We start from the raw sequence: 25,247 nt of genomic DNA on the forward strand, positions 1-25,247 counted from the left end.
GTGAGAAGACAAAGCAGAGGAAAGGGGGATGGAGTGAAAGATAAAGAATCTCAACAATCTGACAGATTTACTGTTCTGTTGCCTCCCTAGATTAAAATGAGAGAACAATTCAGTGCAAAACACTAGCGAGGGACACCAGAGCAGCGCGCTCCCTCTGACAAGCTCATTAATAAACCATGACCATCACTAAAATTCCTAAACTAATATTTTGCAGCCAAGCCTGCTCCTCAATATCAGCCACACTTCATATGGAAAATTAATTAATCAAATGGCTGGAGCTGATTAGTTTAGGAAGGATTGAAAGGTCGGATGCAGAACAATTAGACCGTGGAATAAATATTGCATACTTAAAGAGGTGAAGACACATAGTACCAGGCAGCTGGGCTAAACAGAAGCTATAAATAAGCCAAAGATATCAACCGAACAATTACATTCTCCATGGTAACCGGGGATTTTTAAACAGGTTTACATTGATCTGCATCAGTTGTATCTGCTTGTATTAAAGGGGAAGAGGAAATATGGAGCATTAAACAGCACAAGAACAGGCCCTTATGGCTGCAATGGCCGTGCCAAACTTGATGCCAAGATAATCTCTTATCCACCTGCACATAATCCATATCCCTCCATTCCCTACATATCCATATGCCTATCCAAAAGTCTCTATAAATGCCACTATTGTATCTGTTGCAACCACCACCCCTGGCAGCACATTCCAGGCACTAAACCACCCTCTATGTAAAAAACTTGTCCCACGCACCTCCTTTAAATATTGCCCCTGTCACATTAAACGTATACACCATTTGATTTCTCCATCCGGGAAAAAGGGTTCTGACACACCCTATCTACACAGAGGACACACACACACACACACAGACACACACACAGACACACACACACACACACACACACACACACACACACAGAGGGACACACACACACACACACACACACACACACACACACACACACACACACACACACACACACGTGTACCTCTTGACTAAAGTGTACAAGATTCATCCAGGACTTGACGGAGATGATGCTTCCCCTCATTGTGTTTCTGAAACCGGGGATAGGAGATTAGAGTTTCAAAATAAAGGGGCCACTCATTCAGGACAGTGATGAGAAGAAAGTCTTTCACCCACTCAGATGGCAGGAGGATGAGAGGTGATCTCATAGTGCTGTACAAAATCATGAGAGGAATAGATCGGATAAACGCACTCGTGCCCAAAGTACGGGAATCGGGAACCAGAGGACATAGGTTCACGGTGATGGGGTAAAGATTTAATAGAAACCTGAGGGGTAACTATTTTATGCAAAGGGCGGTTGGTGTATGGAATGGGCTGTTGGAGGACGTAGTTGAGACAGGTATTATCGCAATGTTTAGGATTTATTTACACAGGTACGTGAATAGGACAGTTTTGGAGGGATATGGGCCAAACACAGGCAGGTGGAACTAGTGCAGATGGAGCATGTTGGTTGGCATGGGCAAGTTGGGCCAAAGAGACTGTTTGCAAACTCCATAACGTTATGGTTGTGAATTTGTAGAATTGGCTATCTCAGAGAGAAAAGGAGGCTCGGTCAGTGGGCAAATGCAAGAAAGAGACTGATATATTTTCAGATCTTAAGGAAAACATGGAATACGGGGTTAGTCCAGGAAAGTATGCTAAGCTAAAATATTAATCATGACTTAAATGAATAATAGAATAGGCTTCAGGGGCAAATGGCCTCTGCCTGCTTTTAGTTCTTATGTACTTGACACATTTTTTTCCACAAATTAAATTGATTCAGAATAAAAACCATATACAATACAAAATCTGTGCAAAATATCTGTCTTGCTATCTATACATTCATCAGTGTCATACTCATGTGCCTGTCCCACTTAGGCGATTTTTCAGCGGACTGCTGGCGACTGTCAAGTTGCCAACAGTGGCCTGAAAAACCGACAACTGGAACGGCGACTGTCAGAGTGGAACACACACACACGCACACGCACACACACACACACACGCGCACACACACACATACACACACACACACACACACGCATGCACACACACACGCACACACCACACGCACACACACACACACACACACACACACACACACACACACACACACACACACACATGCACACACACACACACACACACACACACACACGTACACACACACGCACACACACACACACGCACACACACACATGCACACACACACACACACACACACGCGCACGCGCACACATCGCTTCCTTCATCAGCCCGTTATGCAGATGGGGGATAGGGCAAGCAGGGGGAGCACTGTCTAAAAAATTAACACGGTGCAAAGCCAAGGTGAGACAGACACACACCGCAATGAACTGGAAGGTTGGCGCTGTAAAAAGACGGCTAAAGCACAGTGTACACTAAGTCCTTTAAAAGAGGGAGGGGGAGAAGGAGTGGAGACAACTTTTAAGTAGCCAGAGATACACGGCTGTGAAGCTCGGCGGACATTTAAAATTACTGGTCGGTTATCCTTTGTTCTGAAAACTACTGCTCACGTTTTCTTTCCCAATGACAAATGAAATTCACCGGTCAGCACTGGCTACAATCTATGAGAACCTCCGAGAACCTTCAACCTCCTGGCGACCCACCTACGGCTCGTGAATTCTCGCTACTCTCCATGGCGGCTTCATTCTAGTCACCGCTAATTTTTTAACGTTGAAAAATTCACGACGACCACTATAAGGCCGTGACTAGTTCCCAGAATGTGGGAACTCCTCACGACCATGAAGGCGATTTCCCCGGCAACCACCCGCGAACATGTGGTGACCATGTGGCGACTGCATAGTCTCCTGCAGTCGCCTAAAAAGTCGCCAAAGTGGGACAGGCCCATTAGTGGTGTTTGCACCGATATTTAAGCAAAACACCCTTGTCACCCATGTGGCCCCCTTGGGGTGAAACCCCTTCCCTTGTATGAGGGGCATCCTCGGTCCAGCAGCGGAAGGACCCTTCACTGTAGTGTCAGCTCAGACACGTCTGAGAAAGTTCAAGGGAGGGAAGGGCCTCAATAATGCCTTCAATGTTAATCTATGAGAAAGACCTTCATTTGCGACGCAGCTATTTCAGCATCTGGTCATCCCTTTTACAACCAGTGAAGTAGTCTTTGAAATGCAAACATTGCAGCAATAATGGAAAATTCATCCTCATTTCCCCTTCACCATTCTGAGCAAATAAAGAAGAACAGGTATGTCGTAGGACATCAAACATAGAAAATAGAACTGTACAACACAGGAACCGCCCACAATTTCTGTGACAAACATGATCAGTAGAAGTTGCGATCACTGTCATACATAGCATTGTAAAGAATGATGATAAAGCACACACACCAAATCCTACACTTCCAGCGGTGGAAGTCCGCAGGAACTGGAGGACAGAGATGTGTGGTGCGTCCGTCACCATTCCTGTTCGAAACCAGCACCACTGTGTTGCTAATTTTTTCAACGATGATGAAACATGATGCCAAGTAAACTTCTCTCCTGAGCCTCATCTCTCGATTCTCTACACTTAATCCATTTAAAGCCTCTTACAGTAAATGCTTCCATCATATCAGTCTCCACCACCACCCTGAAGACACATTCATATACCTACCTCTCTCTGTGTAAAAAAAACCTGCCCTGCCCATCTCCTATAAACTTTGCCCCTCTCGTCTTAAAACTAAAGCCCTCTAGTCTTTGACATTTCCACCATGGGAGAAAGGTTTTGACTGTCCACCCTAAATACGCCTCATAATTTTATATACCTATCAAGTCACCTCTCAACATCTGACACTCCAGAGAAAACGATCAAAGTTTGTCTAATCTCTCTACTGCCCTTGAATCCAGCCAGCATTCTGGTAACCCTATTGTGTAGCCACCCGAGCCTCAACATCTTATTGTAATGGGGCGACCAGAACTGCACACAATACTCTCCAAAGCCCCCACATCCTCCCTACAATGGGGCGACCAGAACTGCACACTATACTCCACATGTGGCCTAACCAAAGTCTTATACAGTAAGCTGTAACACGATGTGTAGATGATTTTATTTTAGAGATGCAGCATGGAAACCGGCCCTTCGGCCCACCGAGTTGAGTCCAGTCACCCGTTCACACTAGTTCTAAGTTAGCCAATTTTCTCACCCATTCCCTACACACTCGGGGCAATTTACAGAGGCCAATTGACCTCCCGACCGGCACGTCTTTGGGATATAGAATGAAGCCGGAGCACCTGGAAGAAACCCATGTGCTCACAGGGAGAACATGAAAACCCCACACGAGCAGCACCAGAGGTCAGGATCGAACCAGGGTCTCTGGCGCTGTGAGGTAGCAGCTCTACCAGCTGCACCACTGTGTGTCAAAGAGTGGATGAACCTGTGGGTCACAAACCAGTCTGCTGCAGATGAGTGGGGAGAGAGTGTGATGTATTTAAAAATAGAAACAAGGCATTAACCTAACACGTGAAGCAGCCATAAGACCACATCAGTGGAGAACAGTGAAAACATTGAAGTGCAACACATCAATTATTTACCAGCTATTATATATTATTCTAAATAAATTATAAACTTTAATGAAGCTAGCTTCTGAGAGATTCATTATTCTGTGAGGTCAAGGTGCCTGGGGAACGCTATGCAATACTGTCTGCAAGCCTCCACTGATGGCCACTATTCAGTGAGCAGACAACAGGGCAAATTTACCACACCCCAGGTAATGGTGTGGCTTGGAGCATAGCAGCTGTCAGCTCACTGCTGCATCTCTCACGTACTTCTTCACAGTGAAGGGAGGATGAATTTATCGCAAAATCTTTGCGTGCTGCTAGAGTGCTCTGGGATAAATGCGATGCCGCTGGAATTTAAAGGACCCTCCAGCGAAACAACGGGACATAAATAAACCTATTCCTGGCATTTTATAGTAAGATGGATGGTTCTAAAAGTAACAGGAGCTAACTGCTTTGTCTTAAGTCGGTGACGATCAGTGGGCTGATGGCCAGTAATACAGCGTGGAAACAACTTATCCACACCGACCAACGTGCCCCATGTACTCTAGTCCCACCTGCCTGCGTTTGGCCCTGTGCAACTAGTAAGTGGCTATTTTAGCACCCAGCAGTGACACCAGCTACAATCCAGGCTGTTTATACCAGGGTGCATTTACATCAAGACTGTGAGTTAGGTTTCACACGACAAGGCAAAAATATCAAAGTACAAAACACATTTAGTTTGGATTTTCACAATGAATAACTGGGGGTTAAGGATATGTAAATTAATCACTTTTCAGCTCAATATAGCCAACAGAACAGATGGAACTAAAGTCTCCCCTGCCTGGAACTCAAAGTCTTTGAGGAGATGTCTCCTCACAAATTAGCTGCTGCAACTCCTACATTAAAACAATGACTACATTCCAAGCACAGTGATTAAATGGCCGGAATGGTCCCAGGATTTGGGAAGATGATCATGGAGAATGTCCGGCGATGGTGGACCACCAACAGCTCCAACCCTGGGCATTCCTCTGTAAAGTTTCAGTATCTCTTTAGTGCTGAGGTGGACAACCCAATCTTAAAAGTGGGATGACTTTAGAGATACAGCGTGGAAACGGGCCCTTCGGCCCCCCCGGGTCAGCACCGACCGGTGATCACCCCGTACACTAACACTACTCTACACACTTGGGACAATTTATAATTTACAGAAGTCAATTAACCTACAAACTTGCACGTCTTTAGAGTGTGGGTGGGTGCTCCGGTTTCCTCCAAGACGTGCAGGTAAATTGACTTCTGTAATATGTCCCTAGGTTGTCGGATAGAACTAGTGTCTGGCTGATTGTTGGTCGGTGTGGGCTGAGTGGGCCAAATGGCCTTTTTCCACACTGTATCTCTAAACTTAACTAAACTAATTTGATGTAGAAATTCACCTGCCTCCCTTTTCAGAATTAGAATGAAACACATTTCAGTGGTTATACTAAATTGTTATGGTGTTTAAGTTTAGGTTTAGATTTATTATTGCCACGTGTACCGAGGTACAGTGAAACGCTTTGTTTTTGCATGCTATCGAAATAGATCAGATATACCAGACATAGATACAATCAGTTCAAACTCAAGCACATTAGGCAAAGCAAAGGGGAAGATACAGAGTGCGGAATATAGTTATCAGCATTGTAGTGCACTGTAGCAAATCATTTCCATGGGCAAAGCCCAATGAACACAATGGGGTAGAGGTGAATTGGACAGTACCCTATCTTATGGAAAGATTGTTCAGAAGTCCAGTAACAGAGGGTAAGAAGCTGTCGCTGTCTCTGGTAACATGTGCTTTCAGCCTTCTGTACGTTCAGCCGGACGGGAGGAGGAACATAATGGAATGTCTCGGGTTGGACAAGTCTTTAATGATGTTGGCAGCTTTACAGTGGTGGCGTGAAAATGTAGTGTTACCACACCTGACAAGCGAAGAACCTTTACCTCAACGATTTAAATCTGGCAACAAAAATTGTTGCATGTTTACAAACCTTAATCTGTGAAAAATGACAGTGTGAGTCCTGAGAAATGCTCAAGGAAAAATAGCTGATCGTGTGAATCCTACTATGTGCAGAAATAGAGAGCACAGCTCAGAAAAGCTCTGGGAAGACGAGAACTGCAATAATTGTGTTCAGAAAGTGTGAACAGCTGCTTTCAGTTGGCATTAAGCATAAGGAGCTCATAAATACTTCCTGACACTGTTTCCATACTGTAACGATGTCGGTAGAATTTTAATATGAACTCATTCTCGTAACAAGGCAAACATACACAAAGGTTAATCAATAGAAACCTGAATCATGTTCTCAAGTGCTCATGTAATCTAGCCGCTCCAATAAACTTATGTAATAAAAAAAAAGGAACTGCAGATGCTGGTTTACACCAAAGATAGACACAAATGTTGGAGTAACTCAGGGGGTCATGAAGCGTCTCTGGAGAAAATCGATAGGTGACGTTTAAGGTCGAGACCCTTCTTCAGACCAGAGATGCTGCATGACCTGCTGAGCTACTCCAGCAATTTTTGTCTAGCTCCAGTAACCTAATTTGATTTCATGCTCACTCTTTTACTTCACTCTGTTTCTCTTATCCTATGCTTCAAAGCTTCATGTCATAGGAGCCAAATTAACCTATTTGGCCCATTGAGTCTACTCTGCTATTCAATCATGGCTGGTCTATCTTTCCTTCTCAACCCCATTCTCCGGCCTCTTTGGCGTTCAGCAGGAAGAGGATGATGTTGTTGAAACATATGAAACAAACTCATCAGGAAGGCTGACTCCGTCCTTGGGGCGGAGTTGGATTCATGGGAGGTGGTCTTGGAGGGGAGGATACTCCCCAAACTGCGGAGCAACCTGGACAATACAGCTCACCCCCTCCGTGACACGCGGGTCAACCTGAGGAGTACGTTCAGCAACAGACTGGTTCCACCAAGATGCAGGACAGAACGCCACAGGAGATCCTTCTTCCCTGTGGCTATCAAACTGTACAACTCCACCCCCCTTCTGTCGTGGGGTAGACTGAGATTGACTTCCCTTTCCCCTCCCCCTCCCCCTCCCCTTCCCAATCTTTGCACATCCCCCAAGCCTTTCCACATCACATTAATTTAATGTTTCATGTATTTTGTGGTTTTATGACTGTTGGCAGATCAATTTCCCTCCTGGGATAAATAAAGCTTTATCGTATCATATCGTATCGTATAAGATTTCAGGGGACACAACAGAGTAGATACATGGATTTATACAACACAGGCCCTTCAGCCCAACTCGCCCATGCCAACCATGTTGCCTACCTGAGTTAGCAAAACAAATCCTCCACCTCGTTTTTTAAAAAAAGCTATATAAAATTATGAGAGGCATAGATAGGGTGGTAACAGTTAGGAACTTTTTCCCAGGATGGAAATGTCCTTAGGTGAGATGGGGAAAATATAATGGAGATGTGCTGGGTAAGTTATTTTACACATAGGGTGATGGGGACTTGGAACGCATCTCTATGGGTTGTGGAGGAGGCAGATACAATAGTGATATTCAAGAAGCTTTTAGATAGGCACATGTATTTGCAGGGAATGTAGGGCCCAAGGGCCTGACCTGCGCTGTACTGTTGTATCTTGTATGTTCTAAACTCTACTCCCATTTTCCCATGTTTGGCGCACATTGCACAAAACCGTTCCAATCCACTTTCCTGTCTAAATGTCTATTAAAGATTGTAATTGTACCCACCACAACCATTTCATCTAATCGTTCATTTCACACACCCACCACTGTGAAAATGTTGCACATCAGGCACCTTTTAATCCTTTCCCCGCCCTTTAGTTTTAGACTCCACGATCCCTGAAGACTGTGACTCTTCATTTTACCCACTGTATGTCCTTCATAATTCATATACCTCTATAAGATCATAATTCATATACCTCTATATACCTCTAAATAGGCAAGCTTCTTGTACTAGCATATCCTATCTCTCAATGGTTCAATGGTTGTCTATTGTCATGTATGCACAGCACAGTGAAATTCTTTTGCACAACCACAAATGCACTATTGCCACAATTTTGCTGCTGTTTAAAAAAAGCCAAAGAAACCAGAAAGCATAAACAGTCCAAAGTCCACCCATGTATTGGAAGTCGTGGAGGTAAGCCCAGGTAAGCCTGACCTGATGTCCCTGTCCTCTGGCGACTGTGGTAGTGTCCAAGGGAGCGATTCCTGCAGCCGACCCTAAAGGCGCTGGAGCTAAGTGTCTCGACCCGAAACATCACCTATTTCTTTTCTCCAGAGATGTTGCCTGACCCACTAATGGTGTTTGATGTCTTGTCTTTTTGGTTTCAATACACAATTAAATCCGCATAACCCCTTTCTGCATTTGCAATTGTGACTTCTTTTTTCAAACTGTTCCCTCCTCTAGACACAACTCCTGCCCTCAAATCGATGGAACAATTTCACACCAGTTCTCTACAAGAGAGCAGCAATGTTTGCAATGTTCTCTGAATGCTTGGAAGGTCACTGCTGTACATGGGACTTGCCATGTTTTAATGTTCTATATAGTATTTAAAAAAATCCAACAACTGTAACATGGGCATTACTGAATGTTGAGATGTTAGCACAGTCAGCTGAAAATTGATATTTTAAATCAATTTATTTTTTATCAATGTGTTAAACTGATTGTTAATGTTGGCTTTGAGACACATGACACATTTACTTGATATACCTTTATCAATTATTTTAACTGAAGCACCAAGCAATTTAGTTTATGTGAACAAAGCTATTAACTGTTTTGTTTTCATCTAATTTACAGTGCTGATGCAAAGAATTACAATTGCAGTCTTTTGGAATAGAGTTGCATATTTATCTCATGCAAATGTCTGTATCAAAACCGTCATGACTTTGTGCATTGTAGATAATGCAGAATTCAGACTCCTGTATCAGTACAACATTAATAACACATGCAACTTGTTGGCTGTCAATGCAATTAGATCTCAATGCATACAACAATGACTTTAGTCTTTATACTTTAGAGATACTGCACGGAGAAAGACCCTTTGGCACACAGATTCCGCACAGACCAACGATCACCGCATACACTAACACTATTCTACACACTAGGGACAATTTACAATTGTACCAAAGCCAATTAATTGGGATGCCAAATATCCAAGGCGGCATATTATCTTTCACAAAGTGTGGCAGAAATTTACACTGTAACATTGCCTGTCAATATTATTAAACATTTTTGTTCATGAAAACATAATCAATTTTACTCAATATTCCCTGACTATAAGCCAGTCAATGGGATTACTTCTGACTTTATGTTTTTTATGCAACTGCATTATTTTGGTGTGACACTCCATTGTACGGTTCTGTACGAGGTTTAAAAGTAGTTTTAAAAAAAAGACAAAATGCTGGAGTAACTCACTTTGGTCAGGCAGCATCTCTGGAGAACATTGATTGGAGAGGGTCTGTGATATAGAGTCACATAGTCCCACATCATGCAAACAGGCTCTTCGGCCCAACTTGCCCATGCCGACGTTGTATTCGCCACGTTCTCCCGGAATTCTGCCTGACCTGCTGAGTTACTCCAGCAATTTGTGATTTTTTTTGTTTGTGTAAATCTGTGGTACCTTGTGCCTCCATTTAAAAGTAGTTATTTCTCAGTGGGAAATTCCAATTAATTAACGTCATGGGAATACTGGAAAGGATCTCATTAATTCATTGCCGAAAACTGCTATTGCTGCTGAGAGATACCAGACAGTACTTTTCTTAATGCGTTAGGATAGTCACAAGCTGTCCCTGTCTCCTTAATATTTCACACTGGGTTGAGTCCTGCATGTTTGATCGCTGTTGAATTAACCAGCTTGCTGTTCATCTGCCCTTTCCGATGCACTTACCTCCAGAGTGAGCTTTCTGTAACACTCCCCAGATTGTGATCGTAGAGCTTCGTCAGGATGAGTATCACCTGAAAGAGACAAGAGCAACATTAGATTCAACCCTGACCCCTAGCAGTAACATTTTACGGTAATGATTATTAGGAAGACATCATTTACTAAAAGATAGACACCAAATGCTGGAGTAACTCAGCGGGTCACCATTAGTTTATTTTACATTGCATTTATATTTGCAAGAGTACAGCACAGTTGTGATCAAGTTATGGGACATCAATCCAGAGGCATAAAACTCAAAACGCTGGAGTTACTCAGCGGGTCAGGCAGCACCTCTGGAGGACTTGGTTAGGGACGCCGTGCCCCATCTCGGGATGTGTTTATTTAAAGATATACCGTGTGGAATCAGAATCCACCGAGTCCACGCCGACTAGTGATCACCCCATACAAGGAACAATTTTACAGATGTCAATTAACCTTACAAACCTGCACGATAGTGGAATGTGGGAGGAAACCGAAGCACCCAGAGAAAACCGATGCAGTCACAGAAAGAACGTACAAACTATAGAGGCAGTACCCACAATCTCCAAAATCCCATTGTGTAGAAAGGAAATGCAGATGCTGGGTTTGCACCAAAGATAGACACAAAAAAGCTGGAGTAACTCAGCAGAACATTACCCTGTTTAATTTAAATTCACCAATTAACCTCCCGATCTTAAAGAGCTCTTGCTCCAATGAATGATTTCAAGAGTCAAGATTATTGCTGGTTTGTGCAAAGGTTCGAAAAAGGCTTCTACACAGTCACGCGAAGGAGAAATGATCATTGACCTGTTTTCCTCTGTCATTTTGATGGATGGAGAAATATTACTCCGAGCATTCTGAGAAATTCCTATGTGCCATTAGATCTCTTGATGTGCATTTGGGACACTGAAGTGCCGAACATCTCAGTTGAAGGACACTGATATTCATTTAATGTTCCTTCACCTTCACCTGAGAAGGGCCCCTGCTCACCAGCTCATCAATAGTGCTGGACCTCTGATGATACTGCAACTTGAAGGCCAATGATATCATATGCTTAGGCCTCTGGAGGTCGGGCTTTGAACTCCTGGCCTTTGAACTCAGAGGGAGGGACATGCTCTCAGGGAGCTTGGAGGAAGGTGACAGGATCACGACTAAACTGAGGTTTGAAAGGCCTCCTTCGTGCACCAGTCTATTATACAGCGCAACACTTGGGAACATTTTGAGCTTGGCATCACTACAGTTTAATTGCCTCCTGAAGCTTTTCATGTGACATTTATGTACAACTGACATGACACAATCTCTGCTGAATCAACATTGAAACCACTTTACACCTCTGCAAACTATAAGGGGCATCTAAAAATAACAGAAGTCTTCTTTACATAGTGAGCACTGAAGGATTCCAAACATACCGTTTTCTTTGAGACAAAACCGCATGTGGCCTAGCTGGGTTAAATGCAGCAAAGTGCATTGCCACAGTAGCCTGCATCTTACCAAGGAATGAAAGGCTTTGGGGACACAGACACGCACACACAAAAAAAGGCATTTTTCATTAAATATTGATCTCCAGAAGGCCGTTTGTGAAAATGGTGCACTCTGTACCACAGGGTGAACAGAACCAGCTCCCGGTACAGGACATATCTCTCAGGACAAACATGCATCAAAATACCCTCACAACAACAAAGCAATGCAAATAGCAGAAGTCCATTCACTCAGGCAAACTTGGAGATAAGTTCATAAACTTCATAAGTTCAGAAGTTATAGGAGCAGCATTAGGGCATTTGGCCCATCAAGTTCACGCTGCCATTCAATCACGTCTGATCTCTCTTCCTCTCTCAATCTCATTCTTCTCTTTTCTCTCCATAATCCCTGACACCCATACTAATCAAGAATCTATAAATCTTTGCCTTAAAAATATCCATTGATGTCCTCCATGGCCCTCTATGGCAATGAATTCCACAGATTCACATCGCTCTGGCTAAAGAAATCTCTCGACATCTCCTTTCTAAAGGTGGCCTTTTATTCTGAGGTTATGACCTCTGGTCCTGGACTCTCCCGCTAGTGGAAATATCCTCCCCTCATCCACTCGATCTCGGCCTTTCACTACCAAAGGTGATGAGTAGGTGAGTAACTCTTGAAACTGCTGACTGCTGCCTTTTTCTAAATTTGCTCTCTTTCATTATGTTTCGAGAGAGATTTGTTACCAAACAATCAACAGGGGTGAGAGAGCAGAGGGTGGCATGGTGGCACAGCAATAGTTGCTGCCTTACAGCACCAGAGACCCAGGTTCGATCTTGACTATGGGTGCTGTCTGTACGTAGTTTGTACATTCTCCATGTGACTATGTGGGGTTTCTCCGGGTGCTATGGTTTCCTCCCACACTCCAAAGACACACAGGTTCTTAGGTTAAACTTGTAAATTATCCCTCGTGTGTAGGATGATGCTAGTGTACGGGGTAGTAGCTGGTCGGCGCAGACTTGGTGGGCCAAAGGTCCTGTTTCCGTGCTGTGTCTCTAAACTAAACTAAAAAAGAGAGAAGGTACACAAAAATGCTGGAGAAACTCAGCGGGTGCAGCAGCATCTATGGAGCGAAGGAAATAGGCGACGTTTCGGGCCGAAACCATTCTTCAGACTGATGGGGGGTGGGGGGGAGAAGGAAGGAAAAAGGGAGGAGGAGGAGCCCGAGGGCGGGGGATGGGAGGAGACAGCTCGAGGGTGCAGGAAGGGGAGGAGACAGCAAGGGCTAGCAAAATTGGGAGAATTCAACGTTCATGCCATCTGGACGCAAGCAACCCAGGCGGAATATGAGGTGCTGTTCCTCCAATTTCCGGTGTTGCTCACTCTGGCAATGGAGGAGACCCGGGACAGAGAGGTCGGATTGGGAATGGGAGGGAGAGTTGAAGTGCTGAGCCACCGGGAGTTCAGGTAGGTTATTGCGGACTGAGCGGAGGTGTTCGGCGAAGCGATCTGAAAAAAAGAGATATTGGGAAGGGCCTTGTAGCACAATATAGACTGAATCATGGCAACAAAACATTATTGCTGAGGTGAGAAGACTGGACTGAGAGAGATGGATTATTTACCACAAGATGGGATTCTCAATTCCCAAGGTCCCTTCCTCTTATGTTTGCGAGAATGAATAAGCACAAAGCAAAAGGCAGAATAGAGTGTGTCTGCCCAACAAATTCCAAAGATGGCCAGAGCGAGTTATTGTGAAGATTAGTGTATGGGTGGGGAGGACAAGGGTCTCAACCCGAAATGTCACCCATTCTTCCTCTCTTTTGTCCCGCTGTACATTTTGTGTCTACGTTCCAAAGACATGCTATTAGGCTAATTGGCATCTGTAAATTGCCCCTAGTGTGTAGAATGCAGAAGTGGGATAACATGTAACTAGAGTTTCAGTTTTTTTAGTTTTCATCTTTTTCATTTTGGAGATACAGTGTGCAAACAGGCCCTTCGGCCCACCGAGTCTGCGGTGTCTAAAGTTCTGCTTTTCGTTTGATTGATATTTGTTGGACAAGTGTATCCAAGCATAAGGAAGAGATTTGGGTGGATTTATTTGTGGTGCACTAGAACCGTTGCCCATTTGACCTTGACACAGGTGCTGGATATTAAAGTCCAACCACCATTCATTGCATTCCTACAGAAACCATCAACAATGCTTCTCCAGCACAGCTACCAGCACATTGGATTGGAAGTTGTGAATTGAAAAGTGAAAGCGTGAAGAATGTTGAAAATGCTATTATGCTAAGTATTCCTAGTGCTTGGAGGATTATGCATGATGGATTAGTATGCAGTTTATTCTTATCCCTGTTGCAATGTAGAAATTCGACCAGGACATTTTGATTTATTGCCTTAAATGCTCTCAGGCTTACCTGTGGTTTTCAATAGACTTGCTATTGTAAAGATATGCCAGGGAGTTATGCATGTTTTTATCCCATGGATGGATATTTGCTTTAAATAGATGGCAGGGGTTCGGGCTCCATTGTGTTCTATTAATGTGTGCCGTTGCAATGTGACACAATGCGACCAGTCCATATCAGTAACACAAACAGCAATGAATATGGAGGAATTTTTCACGATAAAGATGCGGTAGTCTTGTTATAATATAGAAATGAGGCTTCAAATATGTCCCAACCGTTCTCTGGCAGCCACACCAGACCTTCACGCATTCATCATGCAATAGGCTAGCAGGATCATTGGATACAGTTCTGAGTGGAAGCAAGCTCAATAAAAGGCAGAACAATATATGAATTGAAGGATCATTAATGCACAAGTTCCAACACTGCCCATATGTTGATGGTCACTGAGTCTTTTAAAGCCACACCGCAAAAAGCTTGGCATGTACATTGTAGGCTGAAGGTCCTGTTCTTCTGCTGTACTGTTTTATGTTCAATGTTGTGTAGAAAGGAACTGCAGATGCTGGTATATACCAAAGATAGACACAAAGTGCTGGAGTAACTCAACGGGTCAGGCAGCATCTCTGAAGAAAAAGGATGGGTGACGTTTCGGGTCAGGATCCTTCAGAAGAAGGGAAACCCAAACCGAAACGTCATTCATCCTTTTTCTCCAGAGATGCTGCCTGACCTGCAGAGTTACTCCAGCACTTTGTCTATCTATGTTCAATGTTACCAGGCTTCCTGGAGCTTCCTCCTGTAAACTAGAATACTGTCCAATTCACTTCTACTCCGTTGAGGACATTAGACTTTGTATATAGATCTGAAGCGCCATAATGCTGAGAACTATATTCTGCACTCCTTGTCTTCCAAATTGTGCTACCTATTGTACTTGAATTTGACATGATTGTATGTATGTGTAATATGATTTGATTTGTGGATAGCATACAAACAAAAACACCATGCTGGTGGAGCTGCTGCCTGACAAGGAGACCTTTCAACTATCAATAATCGGGCTTTATCCTGCACTAAATGTTGTACTCTTTATCTGTGCACTGTGGGCAGCTTGATTGTATTCATGTATAGTTTTTCCGTTGACTTGATAGCACACAATAAAAAGTTTATACTGTACCTCGGTACACGTAACAATAATAAACTAAAATATTTCAGTCTTCAATAGGTGACACCTCTTCCTCAGATTATTTGTTTTCACTCAGAAGGGAAGAGATCTTTTGATTTGGTGAGTTAGTTGTGAAGATGCTACCCCAGCTCTTTGCATGATGTTATAAAATGGATCTGCAGATCCTGGTTTAAACCAAAGATAGACACAGAATGCTGGAGTAACTCAGTGGGACAGGCAGCATCTCTGGAGAAAATGGAGAGATTACATTTCAGGTTGAGACCCTTCTTCGGACCAAGAAAAAAACAGGACTAATCGGGACCAGCACAGATAACTTCAGGCAAGGAGGTTCCCAGATAGGCTAATTGTTGGTTAGAGAGGGTGTCTCTAGTCCATTTGCCGCTTCTACCTCCCTTTCCTCCACTAAATGTCGGCGAGCCAGCCCCGCAGTTCACAATGATGTATCCCTCCCACCAACAATCAGCCTATCAGGGAACCTCCCTGCCTGAGGTCATCTGTTGCCAGCCCAGATTTGTCCTATTCTTTTTCTCGCTTCCCGACCCCACCCCTGCCTAAATAAAATCAGTCTGAAGAAGGGTCCCGACCTGACAGATCACCTATCCATGTTCTTCAGTGATGCTGCCTGACCCGCTGAGTTACTCCAGCACTTTAAAGTCTATCTTTGCAAGCTGTTCCCTGGTTCGTTACAATATATTCACTGAGCCTTGTCTCGGGTTGGTAAGAAATCTCTTTGGACTACAGCTCAGCTAATGCTGAAATCTCAGTCGTGTGACACTATCAATGATGAACAAAAGCTAACAACGCTAGTCAGCACCGTTTCATGGCAGCAAAGCCTTCAGAGAAGATGTCAGCCAAAAAAATAATGGATTTAAATGATTGATATCAAAGAAAGAGATATACATTTGTTCTAAATCAAATGTGCATTAGTCATGCAAGATAAGCATCTTGCAAGCAATTATAGGCTCATTCTGAATCGCATATTTCAGCGAGTTTATAAAAGCAAATCAGATGAAAGTGATGCAAGAATAATTTACAATGACTTCATAATAATTTATCGTCTAGTGGGAAAGGAGTTACGGAGTTAGAAGGGTGTCAGGGGTTATGGGGAGAAGGCATGAGAATGGTGTTGATTGAATGGCAGAGTAGATGGGCCAAATGGACTAATTCTGCAACTGTATCCTACGAGCAGAGCAATATAATGTAACCTTGGGCTACGAGTTCCGTTCCTTGGAAACACAAACATCTGGGGCTCGAATTGTAACAGTTGTGACGGCATACGGAAGTGAAACTAGGAATATAAAACAAACTGTCAATTCAGTACCCAACCAAAGACAAATTGTAAATCTGTGCTGCAAAGCTATTGGATTAATAATTAAATTCATTGACATCTTCCAGCGGTACTAATAGGTCAGGTTCGAATCTTCCTCCCCTGGCCATCTCCTCTGAGTGGAAATCAAAGCTAATTATGTTATTTCTTGTTCTGTCTCATCATTTTCCTGAGAACACCAAACCCAAACTCTCAGCATGATTGATTATTCATGTTTGCCATGTTGAGGCAACCCAACCAAATCTATGAGCTTGATTCCCCATGGAAATGACTTACAAGATGATGGGGTGGAAATCTACTGAAGAAGTGGAAGGCACTTTAGTGCAATTTTTTTTTTTTTAAACTGGGAAGACTTTGTCTGCTGCAAATAAATTGGAACGAAAAGTGAATGTGCAAAAGTTTAAAGATACAGTGTGTAAACCGGCCTTTCGGCCCATCGGGTCCACGCTGATCAACAATCACCCCGTACACTGATGCACCCGTAGTCAGGATGGAACCCAGGTCTCTGGCGCAGTAAGGCAGTATAAAATTGAACAAAGTTCAGAAGAATCTCATGGAGTAGAATCAGCTCCTTCTGACAGGTGAGATATCACTACCAGAATCTGAAATTTAGGGCATCCATCTTAAAGCAAAATCAGAAGAATTTTTGTCACATAAAATCTGCATACAATGGTGTCTGTCTTGTCGCTTCTTGTGCTTCTTGTGCGTGGTGGTGGAAAGATTGGTGGAAACAGGGCCGCGACGTGAATGCTCTTTCCTTGACCCCTTCTGACAAATACAGCTATCCCTGTACCAGAATCTGGAGGGTTAGGGCTTATCCATGCTTAAAGCAAAATCATTTATTTTTTTTTTATCACATAAAATAATACCTTGACCATGTGTGTTTTCTTTGGGAAATCTTGAATCCTGCACCACATGACTGACATTTTAAGGTTTGTGTACATTAGAGTCATACAGCGTGGAAACAATGACAATAAAGCCCAACTACCAAATACTATTCTCTTCTGTGACCACGTGGGTTTCCTGTGGGTGCTCCGGTTTCCTGCCACATTCCAAAGACGTACAGGGTTGTAGGCTAATTTGGCTGCTGTAAATTGTCCCTTGTGTGTGCAGGCTAGTGTACGGGGTGATCGCTGGTCAGCGCAGACTCAGTAGGCCAAAGGGTCTGTTTCCATGCTGTACCTCTAAAGTCAAACTAAAGTAAAGTAGATAGTTAAGCTCTGTGTCTTACTGCCGACTGAAATAATGATTGTGCGTTTTAGTACATGGAGCCTAGTACACACCCAGTGACTGACTGACAGGATAACATAAGGTCAGAACAAATATACTAGATTGAACAAAATATTAAAAATAGTTTAATAAACTGCTTAACGGGAATTACATTACATATCTATTTGTGCTGTTGCAATATGTTATAATTTTCAAACTTAGCCAAATGTCACAATATAACCTATTTTACCTTAATTTAAATTTGCTGCACTAAGGCTTAAAGCCCCTTAGAAAAGATGATCCCGTAGATAATTGAATACAATAAAATCCAGACTCTGCACAAAAACATAATCACCAGCTAGGCTTGGTATGTAATAACGATTCCCATTCTAATTATGCTGCAAGAGTTTGCTGTAACGCAGTTCTGTTTATTGACCAGTTTTGGTTTGGATTCCAGTGGCATCTATCCAGGGAGTAACTCAGGCTGCACTTCAGTCTGGAATGTTCCCCCTCTGTGATCCACGCTTTGTTCATCCCCACCTCTCTCCCAGGTTTCTTCCCCTACTCGACTAGGTACAACCAGTCTGAAGAAGGGTCCCAACACAAAACAGCACCGATCCATGTTCTCCAGAGATGCTGCCTGAACCGCTGAGTTACTCCAGCGCTTTCTGTCCTCTTTTTGTAAACCATCCTCTGCAATTCCTTGTTTCAACTGAATGGGTTGATATTTTGTCTTCATAAGTCCATACATTCATAGGTTATAGGAGCAGAATTAGACCATTTGACCCATCAAGTCTACTCTGCCATTCAATCGTGGCTGATCCATCTTTCCCTCTCAACCCCATTCTCCTGTCTTCACCCCATAACCCAACACCCATACGAATTTTTCAATCTCCGACTTAATATTTTCCATCAGTTTGGCCTCCACAACCAACTGAGGCAATGAATTCCACAGCTTCACCACCCTCTGACTAATGATCTTAGGTTTGTAATGGGGGAGATCAATTGTCACACACACAATGACCACTGGTAAGAGAACAAAATTGACTTCAGCTGTGATACACCCAATGTACAGATATCAATGATGGAGGCTCCATTTTGTTGCTGGACCTTTGGGGAATGGGAATCAATTAAGGGATTTGTTTATTTACTGAAGGTATACCAATAGTATGAGTTGAGATAGCAGCAAACATAGGCCAACACAGTGGTACAGTTGGTAGAGTTAATGCCTTACAGCACCAGGGACCCAGGTTCAATCTGATCTCTGTCTGTGGAGTTTGCATGTTCTCCCTGTGACGGCAAGGGTTTCTTCTAGGTGCTATGGTTTCCAACCACAGCACAATGATGTCATAGCCTCAGAATTAAAGGATGTTCCTTTAGAAAGGAGATGAGGAGAAATTTATTTAGTCAGAGGGTGGTGAATCAGTGGAATTCTTTGCCACAGAAGGCTGTGTAGGCCGTCAGCGCCAGAGACTCGGGTTCAATCCTGACCAGGGGTGCTCTCCGTACAGAGTTTACACATTCTCCCTGTGACCACGTGGGTTTCCTGTGGGTGCTCCTGTTTCTGCCCACACGCCAAAGGTGCACAGGTTTGTAGGTTAAGTGGCTATTGTAAATTGTCCCTTGTCTGTAGGATAGAACTTCATTTGAGTTCAGTTTATTGTCACGTGTACCAAGGGTGAACAAGGGCCTGGCCAAGCTGGCCATCCGCGAGTCACGGCGCCAGGCGGCGGAGGGCTCTACCCGGGCCAGCTGCCTGCCCCTTTTCCGGGGTTACGTCCGTGCCCGGGTGGGATTAGAAAAGGAATACGCCCTGTCTGTGGGCATCCTGAGGGAGTTCCAGGACCGCTGGGCTCCGCAGGGTGTTGAATGTATCCTCAATAAGGATTGTATCATAGTTGTATAATAGTTTATTATGGATATATGTTTGTATTGTATTTATGGTGGTGGGTGCTGGCTTGTTTTATTGTAGTGTAAATATTATTTTTTAATAATTGAATAAATGTTTTGATTAATTAAAAAAAAAATTTAAAAAAGGGTGAACAAGGGGAAGAGGACTGGACTTTGTGCCTTCCCTCACAGTGGGAACCATTGTGGGGGGAAGTTTTTATGTTTTGTGTTTGGTGTTAAATTCTTCTTTAATGTTGTGTCTTATTTTTATTGGTGTGCTGCAAATGGCAACTCAAATTTCACTACACCAATTGGTGTATGTGACAAATAAATTTCCTTTGTCCCATGTCGTTGTACAGTGGAAATCTTTTGTCGCATGCAACCTAGTCAGCAGAAAGACAATACATGATTACAATTGAGCCGTCCACTGTGTATATAACATAGCAAAGTTAGTAAGAAACGCTGCTGTGGTAAGCATGGACATGATGGGCCAAAGGGTCTGTTTCATGTCATAGGAGCAGAATTAGGTCATTCGGCCCATCAAGTGTACTCTGCCATTCAATGACTGATCTATCTTTTCCTCTCAACCCCATTCTTTTACCTTCTCCCCATAATCCCCGACACCCTTACTACGCAAGAATTTGTCGATCTCCATATTAAAATATCCATTGACTTGGCCACAGCTGTCTGTGGCAATGAATTCCACAGATTCACCACCCTCTGACTAAAACAAATCCTGCTCATCTCCTTTCCAAAGATACATCCCTTTATTCTGAGCGTGTGGTCCTAGACTCCCACTAGTGGAAACATCCTCTCCACATCCACTCTTTCTCTTTCACAGGCCTTTCCACGCTGTATCTCTAAACTGAACTAAACTAATCTACCAGAATCATAGATTTTGTATCCCGAAGCTCTCATTATTTATATGGAATATACTAGAAATTAAAACCAGTCTTCTTCAAGGTAGAGTAGCTAGTTCCTAACAGCAGGTTTAAGATTTCTATGGTTTAATGCTTGTTGTTGGTCTCCAGTTGCTGCTAGTTTCATGTTATTGATGGTGAACCTTGTCAGTTCCACTGTAATTATCGCAAGAAGAACCCAGCCCAACAATTTCTTAATATATGGCTTGCTGCTTGCAATTGTACTCCGTTTACGATACTATACATGATGTGATAGAACTTTATTTATCCCAGGAGGAAAATTGATCTGCCAACCGTCATAAAACACAAAATACATGAAACGTGAAATTAAAGTGGAGTGGAAAGGATTGGGGATGTACAAAGATTGGAGAGGGGAGAGTCAGTCTACCCCACGACAGAAGGGGGAGGAGTTGTAAAGTTTGATAGCCACAGGGAAGAAGGATCCCCTGTGGTGCTCTGTACTGCATCTTGGTGGAATGTTTAGTTTAGTTTTAGTTTGGAGATACAGCCTTCGACCCACCGAGTCCACACTGAGCATCGATCACCTGTACACTAGCTCTCTCGTACATATTTTACCGAAGCCAATTAACCTACGATCCGGCACGTCTTTGGAATGTGGGAGGAAACCGGAGAAAACCCACTCTGTCACAGGGAGAATGTACAAACTCCGTGCAGACAGCAACCGTAGTCAGGATCGAACCTGGGTCTCTGGTGCTGTGAGGCAGCAACTCTACCACTGCGCCCCTGTGCCACCCTAACTTTCACAGAATAAAAGATAATTTATTGTATATTTATTTGTTGTGTTTAAAGCTGCAGCTAGTAAGAATTCCATTGCCCGGTCCCAGTTCCTCTGGCAACTAAACACTCTTGATTCTAGACACTCTCTTGGTTGTATTTACTCATTTACAAGTAATGTGTGCCAACAGCAAGACTAGCTTTGACTACAGGTTCACCAGCAATTTTCCAGCATCCTTGATTCCACAGCCTTGCTGGGTTATCCGTTTTGCCAGACCAACAAACGTCACAGCCTTGGAGGGCCGACATACCGGCCCGCAAAGCCAACTACGGATGTCAGCTACGGGAACGGACCTGCCAGGCCAGACTTCCAGAGCCCTGGCCACAGGCAGAAAATTTGACCCACGATACGGCCGCAGACATCGGCTATGAGAACTGATCTGCCAACTCCGGCAGTGCATTCCAGGCACCCACCGCACACTGCTCTGCGCACTCTCACTTTAAGTTAAGTTCAGTTTAGTTTATTGTCACGTGCACCGAGGTACAGTGAAAAGTATTTTTGGTGCGTGCTATCCAGTCAGAGGTACGTATATATGATAATAATCAAGTCATTCACAGTGTACAGATACATGTTAAAGGGAATAATGTACAGTGCAAGATAAAGTCCAGTAAAGTCCAATTAAAGATAGTTCAGTCTATACCCTCGAGATCTCTTTGATATTTCCATCCTGGGGAAAGGTTCTGACCTTTTTTACCTCATGTACGTTAATTTCATTTTTTATTCTCCCCATATCCCCCCTCGATTCTACCAATCTCGAACCACTGGGACGCATTTACAGCGTTTGCGTGCTTACCAAACGGTACACGTTTTGAATGTTCAAGGGAACCAGAACACCAAAAAGAAACCCCACGCAGTCAGAAGGTGAATGTGCAAACTCCACATGGACAGCACCTAAGATGAAGCTTGAACCTATGCATCTGGCACAGTGAGGCGGTGGCTCCTACAACTGCGCCACTGTGCTGCACCTCACGTTCGGCTCTTAGCTTTACCTCAACCATGATCAACATGAGTAGAGCGGCCCCATTCTTACAAGGTTGCTCTCCTTGGTTAATATGTGCGTTATTTTTCTTTACTTTACATTGTATTCATTTGTCATATCAATTTTTACTTATTAACTGGAATTAAGCCTTTAAAATGGGCAGAACAATGAAGCAGCTTTAGAGTTGCTGTATTATAGCACCAGTGACCCAGGTTTGATCCTGACTACTGGTGCTGTCTGTTTGTACCTTCTCCCTGTGACCGTGTGAGTTTTCCACGGGTGCTCCGGTTTCTTCCCGCACTCCAAAGATGTACAGGTTTGTATGTTAATTGGGATTGTCAAAAAATGGTAAATTGTCCCTAGTGTGTAGAATAGGGCTATTGTACGGGGATGATCACTGGTCAGTGCGGACTCAGAGGCCGAAGGACCCGTTTCCACCCTGTATCTCTAGTAAAAGTAAAAGTCTAAATGGAAAGAGAGCAGAGAAAACTTATGAGGATGTTGCCAAAACTTAAGGGTCTGAACTAGAAGGAGAGGTAGGGCAGCAAGGACTCTATTCTTTGGACCACAGGATGCTGGGGTGATCTTATAGAGGTGCTTAAAACCATGAGGAGAATAGAGAGGATGAATACACAAGGTTATTTTCCAGAACAGGGGAATCAAGAACGAAAGAATATATTGTGTAGGAAGGAACTGCATATGCTGGTTTACACCTACGATAGACATAAAATGCTGGAGTAACTCAATGATTCAGTCAACATTTCCGGAGAAAAGGAGTAGGGTCTGAACTCTTCCCCAGACCGACGAAGGGCTCCAACTCAAAACACCACCTACTACATATCTCCAGAAATGCTGCCTGACCCGCTGAGGCAGACCAAACTGTGGTGTCTAATTTGAGGACATAGGTTTATTTGAACAGTTTCAAAAATGCCTTTAATAATCATAGATGTTTCAAAATGGCCCAGGTGGTTTCTGACCGCTGTAACCTCACAAACTGCCATCAGGCCATTTGGTGACAGGGCCTTGGGACCTGCCTGCCGAGGCTGAGCTATCAATTACAGCCTACAGGCCCCCTGAGGTGGTTGCAACACAACAACCATGTGGTTCAAGTACTGCTGCAAAGCCACAACTCTTTACTGCTGTGCAGGGAAAGCACAAAGGGAATGCATAAGTGACAGGCCGGATTAATAGTGATCTAGCTCCAGGGATGGACTGGTTTCATGAAGTTGAAAGTCTGCAAAAGGCAAGTTGAGGATTAAAAAACATTTGGCTTTAAGGCTACAACATAAAATCAACATACAGTTGGCAACAGCAACCGGTGTGGTACGCAGATAATCCCCAGTAATGGCTTGTCCATATAATGAGCATTAAAGGGAAGGATGATGTTGAACCATTACTTGGATTCATCTTAGATCCTCCTCACTATCACAGAAGATAGTCTTTGCAAAGAACCTTCGTCCCATGAAGGTGGCGTCACAGGTAGATGGGGTGGTCAATAAGGCCTTCTTCAATCAGAGTCTCATTGTACCAGGTGGTACATGATCTCAATGGTAGCAACTCTCTGCCACTGTGCCACTGTGACACTGGAAGATTCAGATTTAAAGAAGCATTAACAGACAAGAACCAAACCATCGAGTAAGTTGTTGTGATCAGTAATGCACAACAAGAAAGGCAGTGTGAACAGTTAGTGGCGACATTGAAAAGAGAACTGGATAAATATTTGAACAGGAAAACCCTTGCAGGACAGTAAGGAAAGAAAAAGGCAGTGGAATTATTTAGACCAGTACTGCACAGGAATGGCTCACAATGTCTGTGCAAACATGATGCCAAGATAATCTAATCTCGTCTTGCCTGCACATAATTCATACCCCCCCCATTCTCTGCATATCCATGTGCCTGTCTAAAAGCCTCTAAATGCCACTATCATATCCACCTCCACCTTTACCCCCGGCAGAGGGTTCCAGGCACTCACCCCATTCTGTAAAACACATCTCCTTTAGACTTGCCTCTCTCACGTTAAACCTATGCTCTCCAGTCTTTGCCATTTCCACCCTTGGATAAAGGCTCCAACTGTCTACCTTCTCTATGTCTCTCAATATTTCACATACGGTCTCCACTCAGCCCCTGACACTCCAGAGAAAACAATCCAAATTTGTCCAACTGCTACATGTAACTAATTCATTTGATTAATCTTTGAACGAGCTAGCAATGCCCTAATGGACCAAATGGCCTCCCTCTGTGCTGCATGATGCTGTCAAATGTTATAAAATGGGCAGCTTTAGCATGGCTTAGCAGCTTAATTAAGGGCACCTGTGGTAATTCCAGTGTTTGCTTGTGATGCATGATTTAATTTTAATAATTCAAATATCACCTTCAACAGTTAGTGAAATGAAAAACACACACACACAAACACACAGAGACAACTTGATATGTGAGGTCAATGTAAAAAGCTGCTGGGCAACACGGAATTGTATCTTATAGAGAGAAGCGATGGTCAATTTCTTCAGTGATTTATTTTTACGTTTGAGGATGGTCAGGCAAATAGTTTAGTTTAGTTTAGAGATACAGAGCGAAAATTGGCCCTCCAGCCCACCGAGTCAGCGCCGACCAAGGATCCCCACTCACTAACACTATCCTACACACACGAGGCCTGGAACGCATTGTCAAGGGTAGCGATGGAGGGAGATGCGATTGTGGC

The 25,247-nt window shown here is 43.6% G+C and overlaps 1 protein-coding gene across 6 annotated transcripts in view; it reads right to left on the reverse strand.

Annotated features, from left to right (window-relative positions):
• LOC129704093 (VPS10 domain-containing receptor SorCS1-like) overlaps window positions 1–25,247 on the reverse strand; it is a 678,236-nt gene that overhangs the window by 443,415 nt on the left and 209,574 nt on the right. For all 6 annotated transcript variants that reach the window (XR_008724683.1, XM_055646979.1, XM_055646982.1 and 3 more), the window contains exon 2: window positions 10,386–10,453. Coding sequence is in view for 5 of the 6 variants with exons in the window: in XM_055646979.1 (XP_055502954.1) it covers window positions 10,386–10,453 (68 nt within the window). In the remaining variant the exon portion in view is untranslated. The remainder of the gene's footprint in view (window positions 1–10,385; window positions 10,454–25,247) is intronic.

Source organism: Leucoraja erinacea, chromosome 15, assembly GCF_028641065.1.
Source record: "Leucoraja erinacea ecotype New England chromosome 15, Leri_hhj_1, whole genome shotgun sequence".
Lineage (NCBI taxonomy): Eukaryota > Metazoa > Chordata > Chondrichthyes > Rajiformes > Rajidae > Leucoraja > Leucoraja erinaceus.